Here is a 19408-nt window from a genome sequence, read left to right as displayed (position 1 = left end):
ATATCTCGATTTAACGAAACAAAGAGCCAGCATTTACAAATTCGTTATATAGAGGTTCAACTATAAAGAGGTGAATGTTGTTCATGCACCTCGAAAATCCTTCATGCATTTCACATGTTCGAAATAGAGCTCCTCTCTTAGTGTTGCAAATGCTGGTGGAAATGAATAAAAGTGGCATGACACGTTCAGAATATGGGATAGGTCACGATGACCATATAAATAATAATTTGCGGCTTTGTGCCACAACACAACTATGATGACGGACACAGCCACAGCGGTCGGTCTGTGGACTAATTTTGCCGTCTGAGGGTTCTTTAACATGTGCCGAAGGTTCAGCATACATAGGGCCCTTCGTTTTCGGGTTAAACCCGATTTTTCACGATAGTAGTTCCCCCCCGAACAAATTTTCAAGGGTTCGGGTAAAACCCGATATCTACCCGAAATCCTCGTGGTCCTTCAACTTGTCGTTCTTGGTAAACCATCGGAAAAGTGAATCATAATATCAGCGAAGAGAGCTATTTGTGACAACCTATTTGTCCTCGGTTCATGGTCACCTCCTGCAGGAGTCAAAGACTAGGGTCTGTGGAGCGCGGGCAAGTGTTTGAATACTGCTGTCATTGACTATCCCAGCTCCGAGCAGAAATTGTTTTAGTAAAAGATTATTATAGATAAAAGATATCTAGATAAAAGATTTTTGTTTCTCGTCCCGGTGCAGTGGCTTGTTTCATATGTCTTTCGTTTCACCCGAAAATTCCCCACTCCATGTGTCTTTTATGGACGCCATGTTGTGTGTGATGGATTTTCGCACTTGGTATTGCCAGTTTATGACTCGTTCGTGCAATGCAGCGAAGATAGAGTTATGAAGCGTCATTCAAGCGGAAGGTGATTTTATCAGCAGAGCAAGGTGGAAACTAAGCGGCATCGCCGTCCTGGAAACGTGTGCGCGACTGGAGAAAACGCGCCTGTAGGGATGACCTCGCAACTGCAGCTGCTTGATGTGTGCTTGAACTAGCCAATAAAGGACCATGTGCACGCTGCCCACAAGGATTGACTTGTTTCCGACGAACATTCGGAAAGCTCTCCCCCAGTCAAAGCGAACTCCCTAGACGGCAGAGAGAATGATTACCTGTGGTCAGATGAAGAGTGTGCTGTGTGTTTCTGGTCATAAAGTACTTTGTTCTAGTCAAAAAACGTGTTTGGCCTCCCGGCTCTTACCCGCGCGGTAGAATTGGCATCCGACTTTTTGGGTGATTTTCTTGCTAAATCCACCTACAATCGGGGCCTGTTAGAATCGTGCAAATACAGTAACATCTCTTGTGGAAGATTGCACGTCCAAGCAACCTGTACCAATGAGTACATCTCAGCTCACAGATTGACAGGAAAACTAGATGCTGAAAGTAGCAAATGTTCTCTCCTCACAGTGATAATGCCTACCAATTTTGATAATACTATCCTGCAGGTAGCAGATATGGCCAAGAAGGGTTACCGTATTTTCCGGATTCTAACGCGCCCCGGAATCTAACGCGCAGGTGATTTTTACGACTTAGCCCCAAAAAAAGTTGAAAATGCACCCCTGTCAAACATTGAAACAAACAATGAACAAGCGTTTATTCAGCATCGCTATCGTCAGAAGTTTCTTTGTCGCTGCTCACAGTCCACAGACAATCGTCCTCCGTCCCGTCAAGCGCGTTTGAGATACCGCATTTTTTAAAAGCGTTCTGAACCATTGTCTGGGGAAGGCTTCTCCACGCATCATTAATCCATGTCGACACATTTTGAAGCGAAGCGCGCTTCATCCTTCCTCCGGGTGTCATGACGTGATCCCCGTCGATCAGCCAGTTGTTATACGCTGCCCGGATATTGTCCTTCAGTGGCTTGTTAAGACACACATCCAGTGGTTGTAATTGTGAAGTCATCCCGCCCGGGATGATCACAAGGTCCGTATTGCAAGCGTGCAACTTCTCCTTTAGGCGTTCCGAAATGTGACAACGGAATGAGTCGAGCACAAGCATGGAGCGGAGGCCCATGTTAGCACCGGGTCGCTTCCACCACACGACATCCACCCAGTCAATCATCAGATCGGTGTCCATCCACCCTTTTTTATTCACTCTCACTATTACGCCAGGCGGGAAGGACTCGTTCTTTGGCAAAGTTTTTCGGCGAAAAATCAGGTACGGTGGAAGCTTGAAGCCGTCGGCAGTACAACACAGCATAGCCGTGACTCGATTCTTCTCGTTTCCCGTCGAAGTACAGTAAATCTCAGTTATAACAGCCCCACTTATAACGAATCTTCGGTTATAACGAATGCCTCACGAACGACCGTCAAAATTTGTATTGAGTCTATGGAAATTGCCTCCGCCTATTATGAACGAATTGCCGGGGAGCCTTCGGTTACTGCGACCGAAAGAGCTCCCTCGACCACTGGAGAAGGCGAGCGCGCGACGTCAGACGCCCGCGGATTTGTCAGGCGCCGCTTGCACGTGACCTCGCTTTGCAGCCAATGCGCTGTCCCCATCAGCGCGCGCTGCACGTGCACCCGTTTGGCCGATGATTAAGGCGTCATGGATGCAGGCGAAGCGGGAAACTTTGCGAAACTGCTTCAGAAAAGCTGGATTTGTTCATCAGGCACTGGCTACAGACGCCGATCGTGAAGTGGACTTTGGTGTGGGTGATACCGACACAGAACTTTGGGACAGAGCAACGGCTGCGAATCTGACTGACGGCTGTCAGTCTTTCGAGGAGTTCGCGACAGCAGATGACGACGCACAGGCCGTTGCGGACTTCAATGATTCGGACATCATTGCCGACGTGCGCCCGCCGCCAAACGAACTTTCCGATGACGATGATGATGACACAGTGTCTTCCCTTACATTTTAACTACAGCGGAGGCTGCTTCGCTCCGCGATTTTGTGTACGCGAAGGCGCTCGCCGCGGCCCACCTGGACCACCTTGATGACTTAGAAAACGCCGTGATCTCCGCAACTGTGTATAAACAGGCGCCATTAACGATGTATTTTCAATGAACGGCATACATGACTCATGTTTCTTACACTGCTGGCCTTTTGGATCAAATTTTTTGTCCATTCCATTTATAGCGAACTTCGGATATAATGAATGGGTTGCGCGCGACCGTCGAGTTCGTTATAACCAAGATTTACTGTAATGGCGACCTGCTTCACACCTTTCTCTTCGACTGTATAATTTGATGGGAAGTAAAAAAAAATCGGGGTCTGATCCGCATTTCCGACCTGGCCAACCAAATGGCAGTGGGTACGGCGGACGTTGATTACGTAGCGCTGAAAAGCAACCAATTTCTCCTCGTACTCCTCTGGCAGCTTCTGTGAGATCGTGGTCCGGCGTCGTAATGAGAATCCTGCTCTCTTCATGAACCTTGTTATCCAGCTCCTGCTGCCTTTGAACTCTGAGCGTGGGATGCCCGCAGCCCTTGCGAATTCCAGGGCCTTCACCTTTATGATTTCTGACGTCACTGGCAAATGTCGTGCTCGCAAATCCTTTATGAAAGGGACAAGAAGGTCCTCCACGTGGGGGTACCTACCGTGCCTCGGCCCATTGAATCCTTTGCGCGTCGACTTCGAAGCCAGAATCTGCACTTTCTGTTTTCTCCAGTCCCGGACGTTGGTCTCCGGCACAGAAAATCTCCTTGATGCTGCACGGTTGCCCTCTGTTTCCGCATAGGCAATCACCCGTCGCTTGAACGAAGCCTCGTAGTGAATACGCTTTTGCTTCATCGGTCAAGATGCGGATTAGCGTCGCGAGAATGACACGGCTATGCACTATCAGTGCTATCAGCAGTACTGCGTTGATGAACGCAGCGGCGTGGTTTTAGGCTGTTCGAGATGCACCACGTGCCTGACCACGTGGTACGGACCGGGCCAGTAGGGACTACGCATGCTACGGGCTTCCAGAGCCGTTTATAGGGAGAGTTTGGCCATTAGGAGGAGCCTAACTTGAAGCGCGTCATGCGACGTCACGGCTAAGCCACCTCCCTCGCCGTGCTCTATTGTTGTCCCGTTGTCAGCCGGTTGCTGACGCCATATTGATGCTGATCGTTGTTTACGATGCAAGGAGGGAAGACACGTGCGTACATTGTCCTTCGAAAGCCCTTCGTCCTTGAACTCTTTCAGTTTGGTAACAAAACCCCCCTTATCAGAGGCGGCTGTGGGTCATAAGCCGGTTATTCCTGTACATTGCATTCATTGCGACAACAAAGCTGACGGACAGCATCAATATGGTGCGCATCAGATGGCTGATAAGCGGATTCTGCTTGGATTCAGTCTTTTTGGGCGGTGCAACGATGACTCTGACGTCAAAATAGGCTCCACCCACGAGGCGGCAAAAGATCAGAGAATGGCCAAACTCTCCCTATAAATGGCTCTGGCTTCCAGACGCTTATGGCGCCTCCTGCCTGCGTCGCATTTTCGAAGTTCGCTCTTCGTAAATTGCTTGCACTTGATTCTAACGCGCACGCGATTGTAGGCCGATTTTTTTCCGAAAAAAAGTGCGCGTTAGAATCCGGAAAATACGGTAAGTAGTTCAGGCATGCCTGTGCAAGCAGGGGAACTCCTAATGTCAGTCTCCTACAGCCCAAGTGGTTACGATTTTAATGAAGAAGACATCTCTGCACGTACCTACCGATTTCTTTTTCAAGCAGTAATTTTGCCTGTTCTTGGTGTGGATGTTGTTGTTTAATGGGTCATGCACTCCAAAAGCTTGGTATACCTTTGCGCTCACGATGCAGTAGGCAACTAAACAATTCCAAGTGTAGCGATACCTTTCGTAAGGTGCACCGTGTCAATGCAATTTGAGTCCCCATATATGACTATTCTTCCTGCAGACTTGGGTGATGTCGATGACGGGCCTGTCTGTAGGAGTCCTAGAATGGGAACCCCTTCTACACGGTCAGCCTTTCCTGATAAGATTTCTTGCCCTGAAAAAAGAAAAGAAAAAAAACAACAACAACATACTATAAGCATGCATTTTATGTACTGCTTGTAATGGATGGATGGAGGGTTTATACCAATGGAAAGAGCATTCTAATCTGCAGTGTTGTGAGTGGGGCACAGCATTTTAACACTGAAAGAGCACGATGCAAAACACATTTAACATTTTCTTACCCATTAATTTCTTTTTCTAGGCTGCTGTGTTCTGAAGTGTTTCTTTTCCTTTTACCAGAAAAACACTACTTCTGGCAGATACTGTGCTCATTTATTCATACTCATTTTTTGGCTATACAAACAATTATTTTAACAAATGTTGAAAACTAATAAAGGAAACAATAAATTAGAGATGGGACGAACCTAGAATTTTGCGAATCCGAATCTGAATCTGAATCCGAATCCAAGGAAGGTTCTGCGAATACACGAATCTTTCGAATCCTTTCGTTAAAAAAAGTTTTAAAAACTAAGAAAAAAACTTCTTCTGGAGAGTGTTTTGAAGCAGAATATGATATACATTTGTTTAATGAAAAAAAAAAAGTTCAGTTTTGGGAGAAAGTATACCCATATAGTTTACTTAACATGTATTTAACATGAGAGAACTCACGCTGGAAAGTCCTACAGCTGGCTAACCTTTTGAGTTGACATAGTTGAGTTTCAAACAGAGTTTGAAAAATGTGATAGAAGACAGCTTGAACTTGGAGTGTATTCCCAAATGTATGGTTGAGGTCATGACATTCTTAGGTTTTTAATTTCCACGATGACAATTTTTAGGTTTTCATTTTTCTGCATGCGGTCGCAACTGGCGCATCTAGCATAGAAACGTATGACGATAACATAAATTATAAATTGATTTACATGAAAAAATAAGAATGCCATGACCTCTGGGAATGTTCAGTGATTGTAAGAAAACAGAGCGCACCAATATAGACCGAGTGGTTACGGAGATATCAGTTTCACAAGCGGAGCAGGTAGAGCGAAAAGTTGTCTTGAGAAAATCAAGCGCAAAGTTTCACGCTCTTTTTACTGCAAATTAGAAGGCTCCAGCAGTGTAGTCTTTTGTGTCCTTTTGTGCACAGGTTCTCTTGCATTCCTGGCGCTTTGTTTGATGCCCTTTGACTGCTTTTGCCTTTGATCAAAAGTCTTGACAAGGCAGTAAACTCATGTCCAATGCTTTTGTTAGCTCGTTAGCTCTTGTTAGCTTCGCATAACAGATGCTCGTAGGGGTTCTGCAGTTCCTCAGGGTTGGGATCATAGGCGTACCGAGCGCGAGAGAGGGGGGGCTGCAAGCTTAAGCCAAGGCCATTGGCAAGCAAGGGCCATATTCGATGGGGCAACGCAACTGTCAACTGTTCACATTGCTAATGGTGGAACAAAATGAAGGACCCAAGCACAGGGAGCATTTAGATGGTGCAGCAGGTGGTACAAGGACAAACAACAAAGCAACAATAATCATATGATGTATTCGGAGGATGCCGGCTATTGACCTGACGAGGAACTCAGATCACAAATGTTGTTGCTTCATATGCTTTGCAAAATTGTTTTGACAGGATAAGGCATTCATCCATGACACAGACATAATCGTGTGGTGAAATGTATGCAGATGAGTAAAATAATTTCGAGGGGCAGCTGCAAGCAGTAAATGCACAGTCACACGTAGCTCCTAAACAAACAATAAAAAAAGATATTTGAATGAAACGAAAAAAAAAGGCTACAAATTAGCAACAAGAGTACTATACATTTACGTTTCAACATAGCCACCATTTACAGATATACATTTCTACCAGTGAACTAGTTTACAGGCTATGCAAAATTCTTGCAGTCTCGCCTTGATGCATGACCTCATGGCGTCCTTCACCTCATCACCTGTGGTGATGTGGACGCCTTTAAATGTCCTTTTTGAATACGGAAAAAAGTGAAAATTGCAGGGCATCAAATCCAGTGAGTATGTAGGGTCTGAGTATCAGTTTAAACGCCAACTTTGCAAGGGACGGTAGTGCGTGATGCGTGTGATGAGGCCGTTGAGTTTCTGAGCACAATTGTTCTTAAAGCACAAACGGGGCAATTCCACTAAGTTACGCGAGATTGCTAAACAAGTGTGTACCAGCTATCCGAACAAGACGTAAAAGCTGAGTCTTGCCTGGAATGTGTAAACTCCTTGCAGCATGATATTACTGAGCATTGTTGTTTTCCAAGATTACTGGCTCAATAGTAGCTCGTTCTTTTGATATGCCTATCTGGGTGGCGATGCATTGTTGTATAATGTGATGATCACTTTGAATCAGTTCTTCCACCTGTTTTCACTGCTTCTCATCACCCTCGGAAACCGGTCGACCACTGCGAGATTCATCCACCCAATACACAAAATTTTACTGGTGACCTATGCACAGTACTTCGATTGGCAGTTTCATCACCATTAACAGGTCGTAAATGATGATTACTATCACTTGAATTCAATTGTTTCGCCATTAAAAATATAATCACTCTGAATGAAGGGAACATTTCCTCGAGTTTCAGGAATAGTTGTTTTAAACGCGCTAGTGTAGCAGGCGCACTCGACTCTGTGCCAATGGTTGCTGAGTACGATTGAGCAAACTTAATTCAATGCATTTTTGTAGCGTATGGATGTAGCTACCGTATTTACTCGCATAATTTGCGCACTTTTTCTCTAAAAAAAAGTTTGAAAAGATGGAGGTGCACAAATTGCGTGGGAACGTTTGTTACGATATTGAAACAATATTTTAAAAATTGAAACGATATTTTAAAAATTTTAGTATGCCGGTCATACTCATAGGCTCTTGGTAGAGTCAACGCTGACATTAGCACTGCATTGCACAATGTTTGCAAACTCTGTCATGTTGTGTTGTATGGTTTGTCATAACGTGTTTGTCCAGCGTTTCTCTTTGCGTTTTGTAGTTCAAGTGACAGCATCCTCCATTGCATCAGTGAACCATCACCCAAACGTGTGCACAAATCAAACAATAGCACCACAATAACTTCGGTAGCACTGACAGCGTTGCAAAAAGCAATCACTACCAGTCGCTGAGACGCGCCTGCCAGATATCAGCACGCAAAAACGCAGGTGCACACATTACGCAAGTTTTTTGTATTTTCTTGTCATTTTTCGTGATAAACTAGGGGTGCGCAAAATATATGATGGCGCCAGATATGCGAGTAAATACGGCACGAGACATGTTCTGTACGATGTCCTGCTATCCTGTTACGCGCAACTGTGTATCACTTTTCAGCCACCCCTCATATTTTTGAGGGGCATTCGTACATACCTTGGTCACTCAGTGCTTTTCTGATGAGCAAGCCACTTTCTGGAAAGCGCACAATGTTGGCACCAGATGCATAGTACACTGTAAAACAAATAGGAAGTATATAAGCCCGCACTTTACAGAATCCACATGTGCCAATGCAGTTGCTACTAATGAGCTTTAGTCACAGTTTCATATTTTTTTCCCTCAATTGTTGCACTGGTGCACTTTTTGTGTTTAGAACAAAATGATTCCTACTCCCTTCTGTAAATGGCCTTTCTAAGACCCCTAGAGGTTTCCTAATAAATAAGTATTACAATAATACTTATAGCAGGAACAGAATTTCACACAAGGTAAGCTTGGAAGTGCAGTCCTGGTTCAAAATGCTGGCAATCCATTTTACTTTCTCATAACATGCAAAAGAGATGCTTAAAACAACAAGCCGTTGATTTTTCTTTTTTTTCAGTCATTTTTACTGAAAAGAACAGGGTATGGTGCCAGGCTCACGACAGTCTTGAACTTCAATGTGAAACCATCATTCACTATAGGGCATTTACACATATCATTACAGGAATAAAGCACTCATGTATAGTGGAACCAAGAAGTACGGAAAAGGACCAGAGACTGTAAAAGCTTCGCAAAAGTAATTTAGGTAGAGAGGGATCCATGTTCTAGGTTCTTTGCTGTGAAAGTAATGAAGCACAGGACATGTTAGGCAACAGAGGTAAGAGAAACTCATGACAATGAAACGGAATGAAAAACTTGTTTCATTTACCACAAGTTTCATATGAGGCTTTAGCATGCAAGTCGGGGTGCAGAAGCTGAACGCACTGGGCTGAACTATAACATACAAAGTTCTGTGTTCTGTTTTACTAATGTACAGTGTTTATACTCATATACAGAACACACATTTTTTTACCCCAGAACACAGTGCAATTCATGGGGTGCATTCCATATGCTGGGAAAAATTGGAACCAACACTTAAAGTGTACCTCTTTAACCTAACTTAACCTTTGCCCTTTACTAACCGTATCCTGAGATATCTGAGTCAACCTCCTCGGAATTTAATCCTTCATTTCTCCCATACCAAATACTTTTTCATTCAAGTGCAGACAAAATACTGGTCCCTCTGAAGCGTTTCATGCTGAGAGGCATCATGTCCCAATCCTGAACAGCCCACTCACAAGCAGTTTGTACTGCCAGCCACATCACTTTCCCAGCTTTCTTTAGTCCATGATCTGCAGTTGTCGTCCACTCCATGCACAGCCGTCATGCATTCGCTTTGAATTGTTTGTTGATTGACCCACGATTAAATCACAATTTCTATACACCTTTGTATCAACAAAACTTGCACTGTTGGAAAGATGGTAACCTTACAACACATCTAAATACAGCACATTAGGCAGAGATGAAAAGGACTTGGCAGGAAAACAGCTTTCCAAGCAGTTGTCCTGGCTAGTTCTTTTCATCTATGCCTAGTGTGCTGCTTTTAGATATGTTGTTATCTGAATGTGATGCTTATGCTATGCTATCAGCTTATATTTGCATGAATAGCTTGCACATTTGTCAGTTGGTTGCCGAGAAAAACTAAGGTGCTGACGAGAGCAAGAACAGACCACCACACGTGCACCGAAACCGCAATGCATGGCAAGAATGCATGACAACACAGTGCCGTTGTTCACCACACAGTGGTTGCCTAACACTACGCTATTCCACCTCTCCTCTATGATCGCCGATTGTCACTCTGGCACCAGGTTCTCATTCTTGCCACCTACACAATACGAGAGGCTGCGCAAGCACTGTACGCAGCCGGCCGCGCTACTAAAGTAGGGGTGCATTTAATATGTGGGAAAAACTGTACCAGCATTTGGGTGTTGAAGTTGGGGGGTGTTCAATACCTGAGTCCATCCATTATGAGAGTAAATACAGTATCGTAAAAATATATGCAGATCGATCTTACACCCTAGTGAGCTTTACTTACAATAAAGGTCGCAAACCCTGCTAGTGCCTCAAATGCTGAGCTACGGAAAATAAATAATGCCTTACGAAAGCCTGAGAGCACAAACGTATAATATGACCGTGCATGCAAAACAAAAACGACATAGTCCTAAACCCATCTCTGCCTGAAAAATACTCCTCAAGTTATGTGCAAGCAGGTGGAATGACTCACTCTCGTGGTCGCCCAAAGAGAAGTCTCCTTCAAATACTTCGTCTCCTAAAGAGATCTCCCAGGATGCCAGGAGGTCGTTGAGGGCGGGCACGTTAGCCCCACCAGTGTCAGGTACCCACCACTGGCGGGTATTTTCGTCGAAGAACTTGACCTTGCGCATGACCGAAGTGTTGTACCAGTCCGCAAAAACTACCAGTGACAGTCCCGTTGCCTCCACGTCCTTGCGCAACTTCGCTATCTCTTCTGGAAAGTATTCCTCTTCTGGGTCCACCAGGAGTAAGGTACCTATCAACAATGTGGGAATAATACACATGTTAAAAGAGTACAGAGGGCCATCCAAAAAATTTTCAGATTCAGATGTCCGATGGAAGTGTGTGTACCATTTCACCGAACAGCACAAAAGGTTTTGATGTGTGCAATTTGTTTCACAGAAGAAAAAAAAAAACTCACATAAACATGGCTCCGCGCGTTCACCCTTAACTACCCACTCCGGGCATCACGAGGAGGAGAAGGTATGATGCCACGTCACCGATGACGTTACAAGGAGAACTCGTTCTGGTTCGCCGGTCAGCGGGGGTCAGCGCCTTGTCCCTTTGCCTCCGTAAACCAATTTTAGTAGTTCTCCCGGAGAATTAGGGATAGAAGGAGTGGCCGAATCATGACCGAGCCAGGAGCAAGGCTTTTTCAGAACCCCGAACAGTCGAGTTGCAGACGACAGCGGAGTAGCAGACAACATTTCTCTGTACCAATCAGCGAGCATTCTCCTTGTAGCGTCAGCGCGAGGTTCCAGGCAGATCACAGGCTGGTACTGTTCTCCACCGCCGTTGCGCACAGTCACTTTTTGTGGCATACTTTAAATTCAATTTCTGCGATAATTAGGACTCTGTGGTGTGAATTACTTTGCATGGTGCATCTTACTGGCCTACTTAACAGTTTTATAGGAAGAAAACAAGGTGTTAAAAATGACTTCTGTGCTACTTTAAGGCAGGGTAGTACCAGTAAATTGAAAATTTTTTTCAAGGGTTTTCAAGGGTACACATGGACTTTTAAAGGCGATACCTCTAGGCTATAACTGGTTCTATACATACAATACATTACAACAGAAATAATCAGAAAACATCAGAGCAAAATAGCTATTACGGCTCTTTACTCTGCATGCAATATCCAGTTAACCGTCACGAGTTTGCCAGGATGCTTGGAAGGTGTGCCTTCTGGGCATATTCGGTCACTTCAGACTTCATATAATCAGTTCACAGCAATGACACTAGCTGTCCATAAGTCAGACAGAATTAAACAGAAAGTACATGCTGAACACATGCACACAGGTGTGCAGACAGGCGCAGTGCATGCTTTTGTACGAACAATTGCCAGACAACATTTAGAAGTGCTATCAGGCAGTACTCTACACGCTCAGAGTTTGTATAGTCGTATACGCACTCAGCATTGAACAACGAGGTGAATATGTGCATCGTAATAAAGGTTTTAGATTCTAGGCCCCATTCTTTCTTGTCAGGTGAAGAACGTTTCAGCACCCCCTTGTACAGAGGAACAACGTGATTTGGCGTACAATGACAAATTTAGCAGAATTCAGCATAGCATGTTGATCATGGTTGCTAAATATGGGGTTGGAATGCCTTAACAATAGCAGCAGTCTATATAAGTGCACATAATTGAGTGATGGACTCACCATAGTTATTGGCATCAAAGCAGGTGAAAGGGTGTCCTGTAAGAAATGTTAAACATTAGAGTTTCTCATCGTTAGTCATGTAAAACTCGATGTAAAACGTGACAGTACAAATGATAAAACATAATACATAATGGAATAGGCAACCAGCGGTACAAAACGGGACGAGAGAAGTAGAAGGAGACACACAGACGCTGGACTAGCGACGCGTTTAATAAGGAAAAGTAAAGAAACACCAAAGCGACACGCCTGCGCAGTGTGGTACAGCCACGTGAATGGTAAGACACGTGAAAATCGTGAAAACGTGTTGCTAGTCCAGCGTCTGTGTGTCTTCTTCTACTTCTCTCGTCCCTTTTTCCTACCGCTGGTTACATTTTCCATTACTATGTACCAACAAGCCCATTCGCCCTTCTACGGTAAGACATAAGCACTTGAAAAAGATGTTTCTGTCACAGGCGAGATTCATTCAGATTTTGACATCATCAAAACGATGGTAGATAGATACACTGTGTGCAGAAGCCAAATGGCTTCTTGACAAAAATACTAGTGACTTCGAGAATGTAAGCTGGTCGGTTTCGAGGTAGACAATAGTAAGCACGAGACTTGTGTACTGTTTGAGACGCTTATCATCTGCCACTGCGAGAGTAAGCTGGCATTAAAATTAAAATTCTTAATGATTGAGAGGTCCCTTGGAGGCAGCAAATATAGTGCTAATATGGAAGGTAGAATCATTATTACCCCTGTGTGACTAGTAAACATGTGGAATATATTTGGGGAATGCAACTGCTTTCTTGTTCCTCACTCAATGGCATTCAGCTTTTACTGTTCATTGACATCAATGTTCGTTAAAAGTCTGTCTCCCAATTTCAACAAATCAGAAGGGCGAATGATAGTGCTCGGTCGGCTGTGGTCCCTTTCATCAGCTGTTCACAGCGGCGCACGGAACCCCGTGGGACAATTATTTCTGCCCACGCAACCAGGGATCTTTTTTTTTCGGGAACATATTTTTCCGGGACAATTTTTCCCAGAACCCATTTTCTGCATACTAAGAACCATGAAATGCATATGCATCTCTTTTACTAACCACGTGTTGAGCCAGCCGTCCGATGGAATAAGATTTGATAAAACGGTGTCGATGAAACAGCATTCGATGAAATGGGCTGACATCATTTCACAGCGCACTGGGGATATAACCACAACGAAAAACAATGACGAATAATTGTGGTTGGAATAATGTGTAAACAGTGCAACACTGTTTTCTGGTCACAATAATTTCAATTTACATAAAGCTTGAATCCCGGACTGTGATGTATAAATGCACAGGTACATCAACTGTCTGAAAACCTGTCTTAGGACCGTTTTACAGGGTTCGCCCTCACGGTCCTCTTGTACTTTGTAATCGTACATTGCACTAATAAAGGAATCTTGAATCTTGAATCTTGAATCTTGAAAAGACGTTTCTCAAACTAGCTTTGCATCATCAAAACTTATCTGTTGACTAATTGCCACTTGCCCAGGACAAGAGAAGAGTAACTAGACGTCCCTTTTCAGACACCACAGAAGAGTATGGTTTTGGCAAAGCTCTGCTGTAGTCCATTCCCTCCCTCCCACACTCTCATTGTTTCCCCTACGGTCATGCTCAGTTGTTCAGTGAGGGTTCAACATCACAAATGATGCTGATGGAGTCACGGCTGAAGAAGCGAATGTAAATGTATATAAAGGTTTATTTACATCCCCTTGACATTGTAATGCCTGCCTGTAAATAACTATTTCGTAATGTGATTGAGCATGTTGATGTTAGACAGTGGCATCACACACAGATGAGGCTGTAACTGTTTCCCAACATCCATCTGGTGGTGAGGGCCCTTTTTCTCTGCTTCTATTACACTTCTATTAGTATACGCTTCGCTGTGAGACCTTCAATGCAGGTTGGCATAGGTGCAAAGAACCATTTTTAAGTTTCAAAATTCTCCGTTGGTGCCATTAAAGTGGACATGGGAGGGATGCCACCCCTTCCTCAGGCAAAGCACGCAGAATTACGTTGGGCTACTGTTACCTTAAGCTGAACAACAATGGTCCACGTGTTTCGACCCTGTGGAAATGGCAATTTTGTAAAGCAGGCTTCGTCTCATGCAGGGAAGCATGGGGTGAAGCACGCCCTCAGGGTGGTGCCGTTGACATTCAGGAAATACCCTAATATTCGTACACCGAAATACTGGATATTTGATTCGTGAATTGAATACTTAGAGTGGTCGATATTCGATCTGAATTCAAGAACTCGAATATTCGCACAACCTTACTTTTGTTTGAACTCCGCTTCGCTCTAATAAGTCTTCGATCCCCTTCAGGTAAGACTTGATCGGATTGCACTTTCTCCCCATGGCACTTATATCAGTGGAATAGTTTATCGGACTTTTATTTATATTTGTTTTTGCACTAAAAACCAATTTGTTATATTTTAAGTTAAACCTTTGTAATGTTTTTGTTTGCTGACATGCCACTTGTGCAGATCTGTTTTAATTATTTCTAAGCTGTAATATAACACCACTGCTGTAATGCCTTACACAATAAGCAAGACACAGTGAATGCAATAGCTACATACCAAGGACTTCCACGTAGTAGCCGCTGTTGCGTAAGTGCTGGTACATATCCTTGAAGTTGGTATGAATGTGGTCACCTCTCCTGTAATGAAAGATGTAGAACTAAGCATAAACGTCTTTTGATGTAACGTTGCTTTAGTGGACAGAACGAAATAAACAGTTAAACTAGTTGACTTTCACCAAGCTCAAAGACATCTTCCCAATGCCAAGTGGGTTTCTGCGTGCACTGGATCTCGTTTAATTATGCATCACCAACTTACCAAACTTTCCGCCTTCACTCAAGTATACGTCAGATCGCTTGCATATCCCTTTTATGTTCACTGCTTGGCTGTTTGCCACATACATGTGTAGGTGTCACATACAAAATTTTGTTAAACAAGAAAGTCCATGTCAGTATCTCGACGACGTTATGGTATGTGGAACCAGAGACCTGAACCACAAAATGTTACCTGTTTCGTTTGGGCTTGACCATAAATGTTCAGTTCCAGTTCAGCTCTGGAAGGCAACTACAGCTGTTCAAACCGGTTACTAATTCTGTAATACTGAATGGTATGTGTACTGCATTGAAATATTTTCGTTGTTATCTTTAATTTTCAATGCTGCTTTCGTAGCAAATCGCAACATACCTTTGACCCTTTCCATTTGTGCCAGCACCCCCATTACATGTAACTTTGCGCGTGGTGCGGGGACGCAAGAGGGCAGGCAAGGCGCCGGCACGGTGAAGAGAGGGATACTCTGACGATAGGAGTGAGGGAGAGGGAAAGGACGGAGAGATATAAGAGCGCGCCGGAAAAGAAGCGGGCAGAACGAACAGCGGAGTTGGTGGGAATTATGTACTGTAACGACGGAGTTAGCGTCGCCATTAGACGACATCATCCAGGATATTGCAGGCTGTGGTTTCTTCGCTACATTAGATCTAAAAAGTGATTACAGTTGAACCTCTCAATAACGAACGTCGATTTAACGAAATCCTCTGTTTAACGAAAAATTTCCGTTGCACGAACGCATCCCTATAGACGTCAATGTATTTTTGCATTCGATTTAACGAAATACATTCGTTTGGTCACCTCTATTTAACGAAATCTCTGGGCTCTTCTGCGCGTGTCTTTCCCCTTCACCACGAAGAAAAGGAGGAGAAACCTTCCCTCTCTGTTGTCCTTACACGAGTTTTCGTTGGTTACTTCGGTTGTCACGTGCTGTAGGCACGAGCGTGCCGACATGTGCGTCTCCGCCGCCGATAATCGTTGCGCCGACGCTGTTTCGAAACCGGCGCGAGGGTCTCTTCGCACCTGTTTTCGGACAAGAAAACACGCATTGCTGACATCTCGCGAAGTCTAATTTGCTTGTGTTGATGAAGAGGACAGTACGTTGCGGTTTTGTGCCTTTTCATTACTTGTTTTTGTTTGCGCCGCTGATGCTGACTGTGGTAAAATGGGCATGATGCCGCTGCCGTTCAAGGTTCCATCGGCGCAGACGTCTACGTGACATGTACCCGTTTCTCGTTCTTTTCGGCGGTGTACGGTTGTTCTTTCCGGACGTCATGAGTGCAAGTGAACCAACCAAGAAACTTCGATACGCGATCGCGTAGGAGAAAGCAGTCGAGGTCATCCGGAGTTACGAAGGTTATGAATGCTCAGAACGATATTGTGCACAAATTACGCGTTACCCAGCGTTATGTAATGAATAAAGCTTGATATTTTGTGCCCTTCTTACCTTAGTACCTGTTTTATGACAAATGACGTTTTGCGGTACGCGCGGCGCTGGTAGTGCGGCGGCCATCTTTGTTTAACTTTGCGTGTTCCATTTAACGAATATCTCGATTTAACGAAATAAAGAGCCAGCATTTACAAATTCGTTATATAGAGGTTCAACTGTATTGGCAAATGAGCCTCTGCCCCGAGGATTATGGAAAAACTGCATTCATCACTCATCACAGCACATTTATGTGGACGCGTATGCCATTTGGACAAAAGAATGCCCCTGCAGCCTTTCAACGTATCATGCGGACCATTTTTAATGACTTTCAGCCACAAGTAGGCAAATAAGGGATCCGCGCTTACTTGGATGATATCCATGTTTATGCAGACACCTTCAATGCGTTTAAGAGCTTGCTCAACAAAGCCCTTTCTCTTCTTCGCACCAACAGACTGAAAGTATCACTACACAAGTGCTACTTCGCCCTGCCTAGCATCACGTTTTTGGGATTCGTTATCTCCAGTGACGGAAAACAACCAGATCCTGGCCGAGTACAAGCAATGCTACGAATTCCGCCTCCATAGAATCAGGAAGAAGTTCTTTCATGGGTTCTTTCAGAACCAGAGCCAAAGAAAGTGATTCTTTCAGATAAGAAGAGACAAGCATACCCACAGACTGTCTCTCTAAGGAGGTCGACCAATGCATCCACTTCGCATGTCGTGGCAGAAGGTATAGCCTTAACATTGGTGGTGCAGGCTCAGTGTTTTTCTCTCACACAGAACCTACAATGAAGATTGTGCCCTATTGCATGGAAATGATTGCCCATGCCAATCTGCAGCATGTGCAGAAGGAAATGAGGACTAGAACCTGCTATGGCTGCATCACATGCTGCCGATTTTCAGAGTGCTTTTGGGAACTTCCATTAACCACTTCACAAGATATCGTACCTCCCGGGAATGGTGTAGTAGCAGCAGCCCCATGGAGCATCGAAGTGCCAAAGTTCCATCAAGTCATTCTTGCATCTCCACCAAGTCATTCCGGCTGCCTTGGAAGGCAGAGCAAAGCTCTGGTAGCACTTCGCCGGGCATTACACAGAATGGGCGGAATTCATAAAGGATTTCCGAGTGGAGCTCATGACCACCAACTACAATCAGCGCCTGAATGTGGAAACTGCAACAGCGCACACAGCACCCACGCGAGGATCTCCGACGTTTCATCCACATCATAGCCGGATATTATGACAAAATTGGTATCTACGTCAACGAGATGTAGCAGCATCAACGAGACGAAGCACGGGACATTGCGCGTCAGTTCTGTAGGCATGTTGCTCAGGTGGGTGTGGCCTAACATCAGGTTGAAGGACCAATCGGAGAACTGTTCAAATCATGGTGCCCAGCTGCAGGGGCCCTTCCGGGATCAACGCAGATGTATGACAAGTATCTGCCCACTGTTTACACCGAAGATGTAACACACATCCAGTCACTTGTGCAGGGGAAGCAGCTTGCAGTTACTCTCGACAAAACTCCCGACATCCACGGAAGTCCTGCAGCGTGTGTCCTGTTCACAGTCATGCGTGAAGAAAGTGGTCAGTGTAGCCGAAAGACTGTATTAGCTGAGCTGCGCGTGTGACAGAAATGCGAGACATTGTCTGTTTATCTCCTTGTGCAAGAGGTTCTGACCAAATATGGTAAGTCCTTGAAGGACGTCTCGGCTTTGGTCTCTGATTCTGCTTCATACGTGCAAAAGCTGCATCACGACTGGAAAGCATGTGCAGACTATGAGGCCATAGCTATTCGCGACTTCTGTCATTTGGTGAATGTTGTCGTTGTTGATGCAATTAGCGTAACAGGCTTTGAATACGCAAGTGAGGTAGTGATAAGACTTCCCACGCTCTTGAAATTATCAAACAACGCGGGGAGGGAATTTTCAAGCATATGTGAAAACATGCATGTTCCCGCTAGAGAGTTAAAAAGGGTTGTGCCCATTAGGTGATACTCTCTTTTTTTCTTTTTTTTCAGGCTTGCAACGATGCGGTGGCTTTTTGGAGGCCCCTAAATCAACTGATGAAGTCCAATTCCTCACAGGGACGAAAGCAGAGAAAGTGCAGAACTTAATGTTGGTAGTCTCTCCAGTACCCCTAACACAGCTAAACTTCTTGTCAGAAAGCTCAAACGCCTTTGTGGAAGTTACGAAACTGATGGAGTCTAAGGAGACCATAGTGACCGACGTTTTTCACATACTTGGTTTGCGACGAGAATCAAAGCTGGTGGTGTAGTCTGAATCGATGCAATTATCTGATTTTGGCACTAAAACAACGGCTCTCCTAGTATCAATGACAGAGTTCGGCAGGAGAAAGTGTGTATCAGCATTTCACTCCTTCTACAAAACAGTGTCTGAGAAATGGACCTCTACATGAGAAAGGAACTTGCCCATCACAACATTTCTGATGGCTCCTTTTGGTCCAAGGTGAGGGTTATTGACCCTATAAAGAAGTGTGAGTTGCATGCATGTGCACCAGACATCACTCAGATTTTTAAGTGTGCTGCGTCAGCCAGTGAGTTACCCCAACTCAAAGATGAGTTGCGTGAATATACGCTTTTGAATGTTATTCCTGCGGACGAGTTTTCGGTCTCAAGCTTCTGGATGGCTCATGTGAAGGAGTAGTCGCTGCTTTCCGCTGCAGCCCTTACATTGCTTGGGTTGCTTGTATCAAGCGCTAATGTAGAAAGAGCAATTTCGGACTTGACGCTACTGCAATGAAAGAAGCGGTGTGCTTTTGTGTGTAAATTCAATGTTTACTATGCATTTTTCACCGCTTTTATTTCAAAGTATTTTTGGAGCAGACTTCAGGTATTTCAAAAATTTGTCAGCGAAAAATTCAAAAATGTGTGCCCTGCAGCTCCACCCCTCCTTCCCCGACGATCCCTCCACTCTCAGCTCCGCAAGCCTCCTTTCACCTCTCAGGCTGTGAGACACACGAAATCTTATTGGTTGGTGCTGCATAGGAGGAATGTGTGCTGTGGTGCTGGTTGTCACTTGACATC

At 44.6% G+C, this 19408-nt stretch overlaps 1 protein-coding gene across 5 annotated transcripts in view; it reads right to left on the bottom strand.

Moving 5' to 3' along the window:
* LOC135378629 (membrane-bound transcription factor site-1 protease-like) overlaps positions 1–19408 on the bottom strand; it is a 156788-nt gene that overhangs the window by 35930 nt on the left and 101450 nt on the right. For all 5 annotated transcript variants that reach the window (XM_064611708.1, XM_064611707.1, XM_064611710.1 and 2 more), the window contains 5 exons: positions 14672–14751; positions 12073–12108; positions 10386–10670; positions 8240–8317; positions 4793–4948 (listed from right to left, as the gene is read on the bottom strand). In XM_064611708.1, coding sequence (XP_064467778.1) covers positions 4793–4948; positions 8240–8317; positions 10386–10670; positions 12073–12108; positions 14672–14751 — 635 coding nt within the window. The remainder of the gene's footprint in view (positions 1–4792; positions 4949–8239; positions 8318–10385; positions 10671–12072; positions 12109–14671; positions 14752–19408) is intronic.

The sequence above is a fragment of the Ornithodoros turicata genome, chromosome 1, assembly GCF_037126465.1.
Source record: "Ornithodoros turicata isolate Travis chromosome 1, ASM3712646v1, whole genome shotgun sequence".
NCBI classification, from domain to species: Eukaryota; Metazoa; Arthropoda; class Arachnida; order Ixodida; family Argasidae; genus Ornithodoros; species Ornithodoros turicata.
The sequence above is the reverse complement of the archived record's forward strand: the minus strand, read 5'-3'. Positions and strand labels throughout refer to the sequence as shown.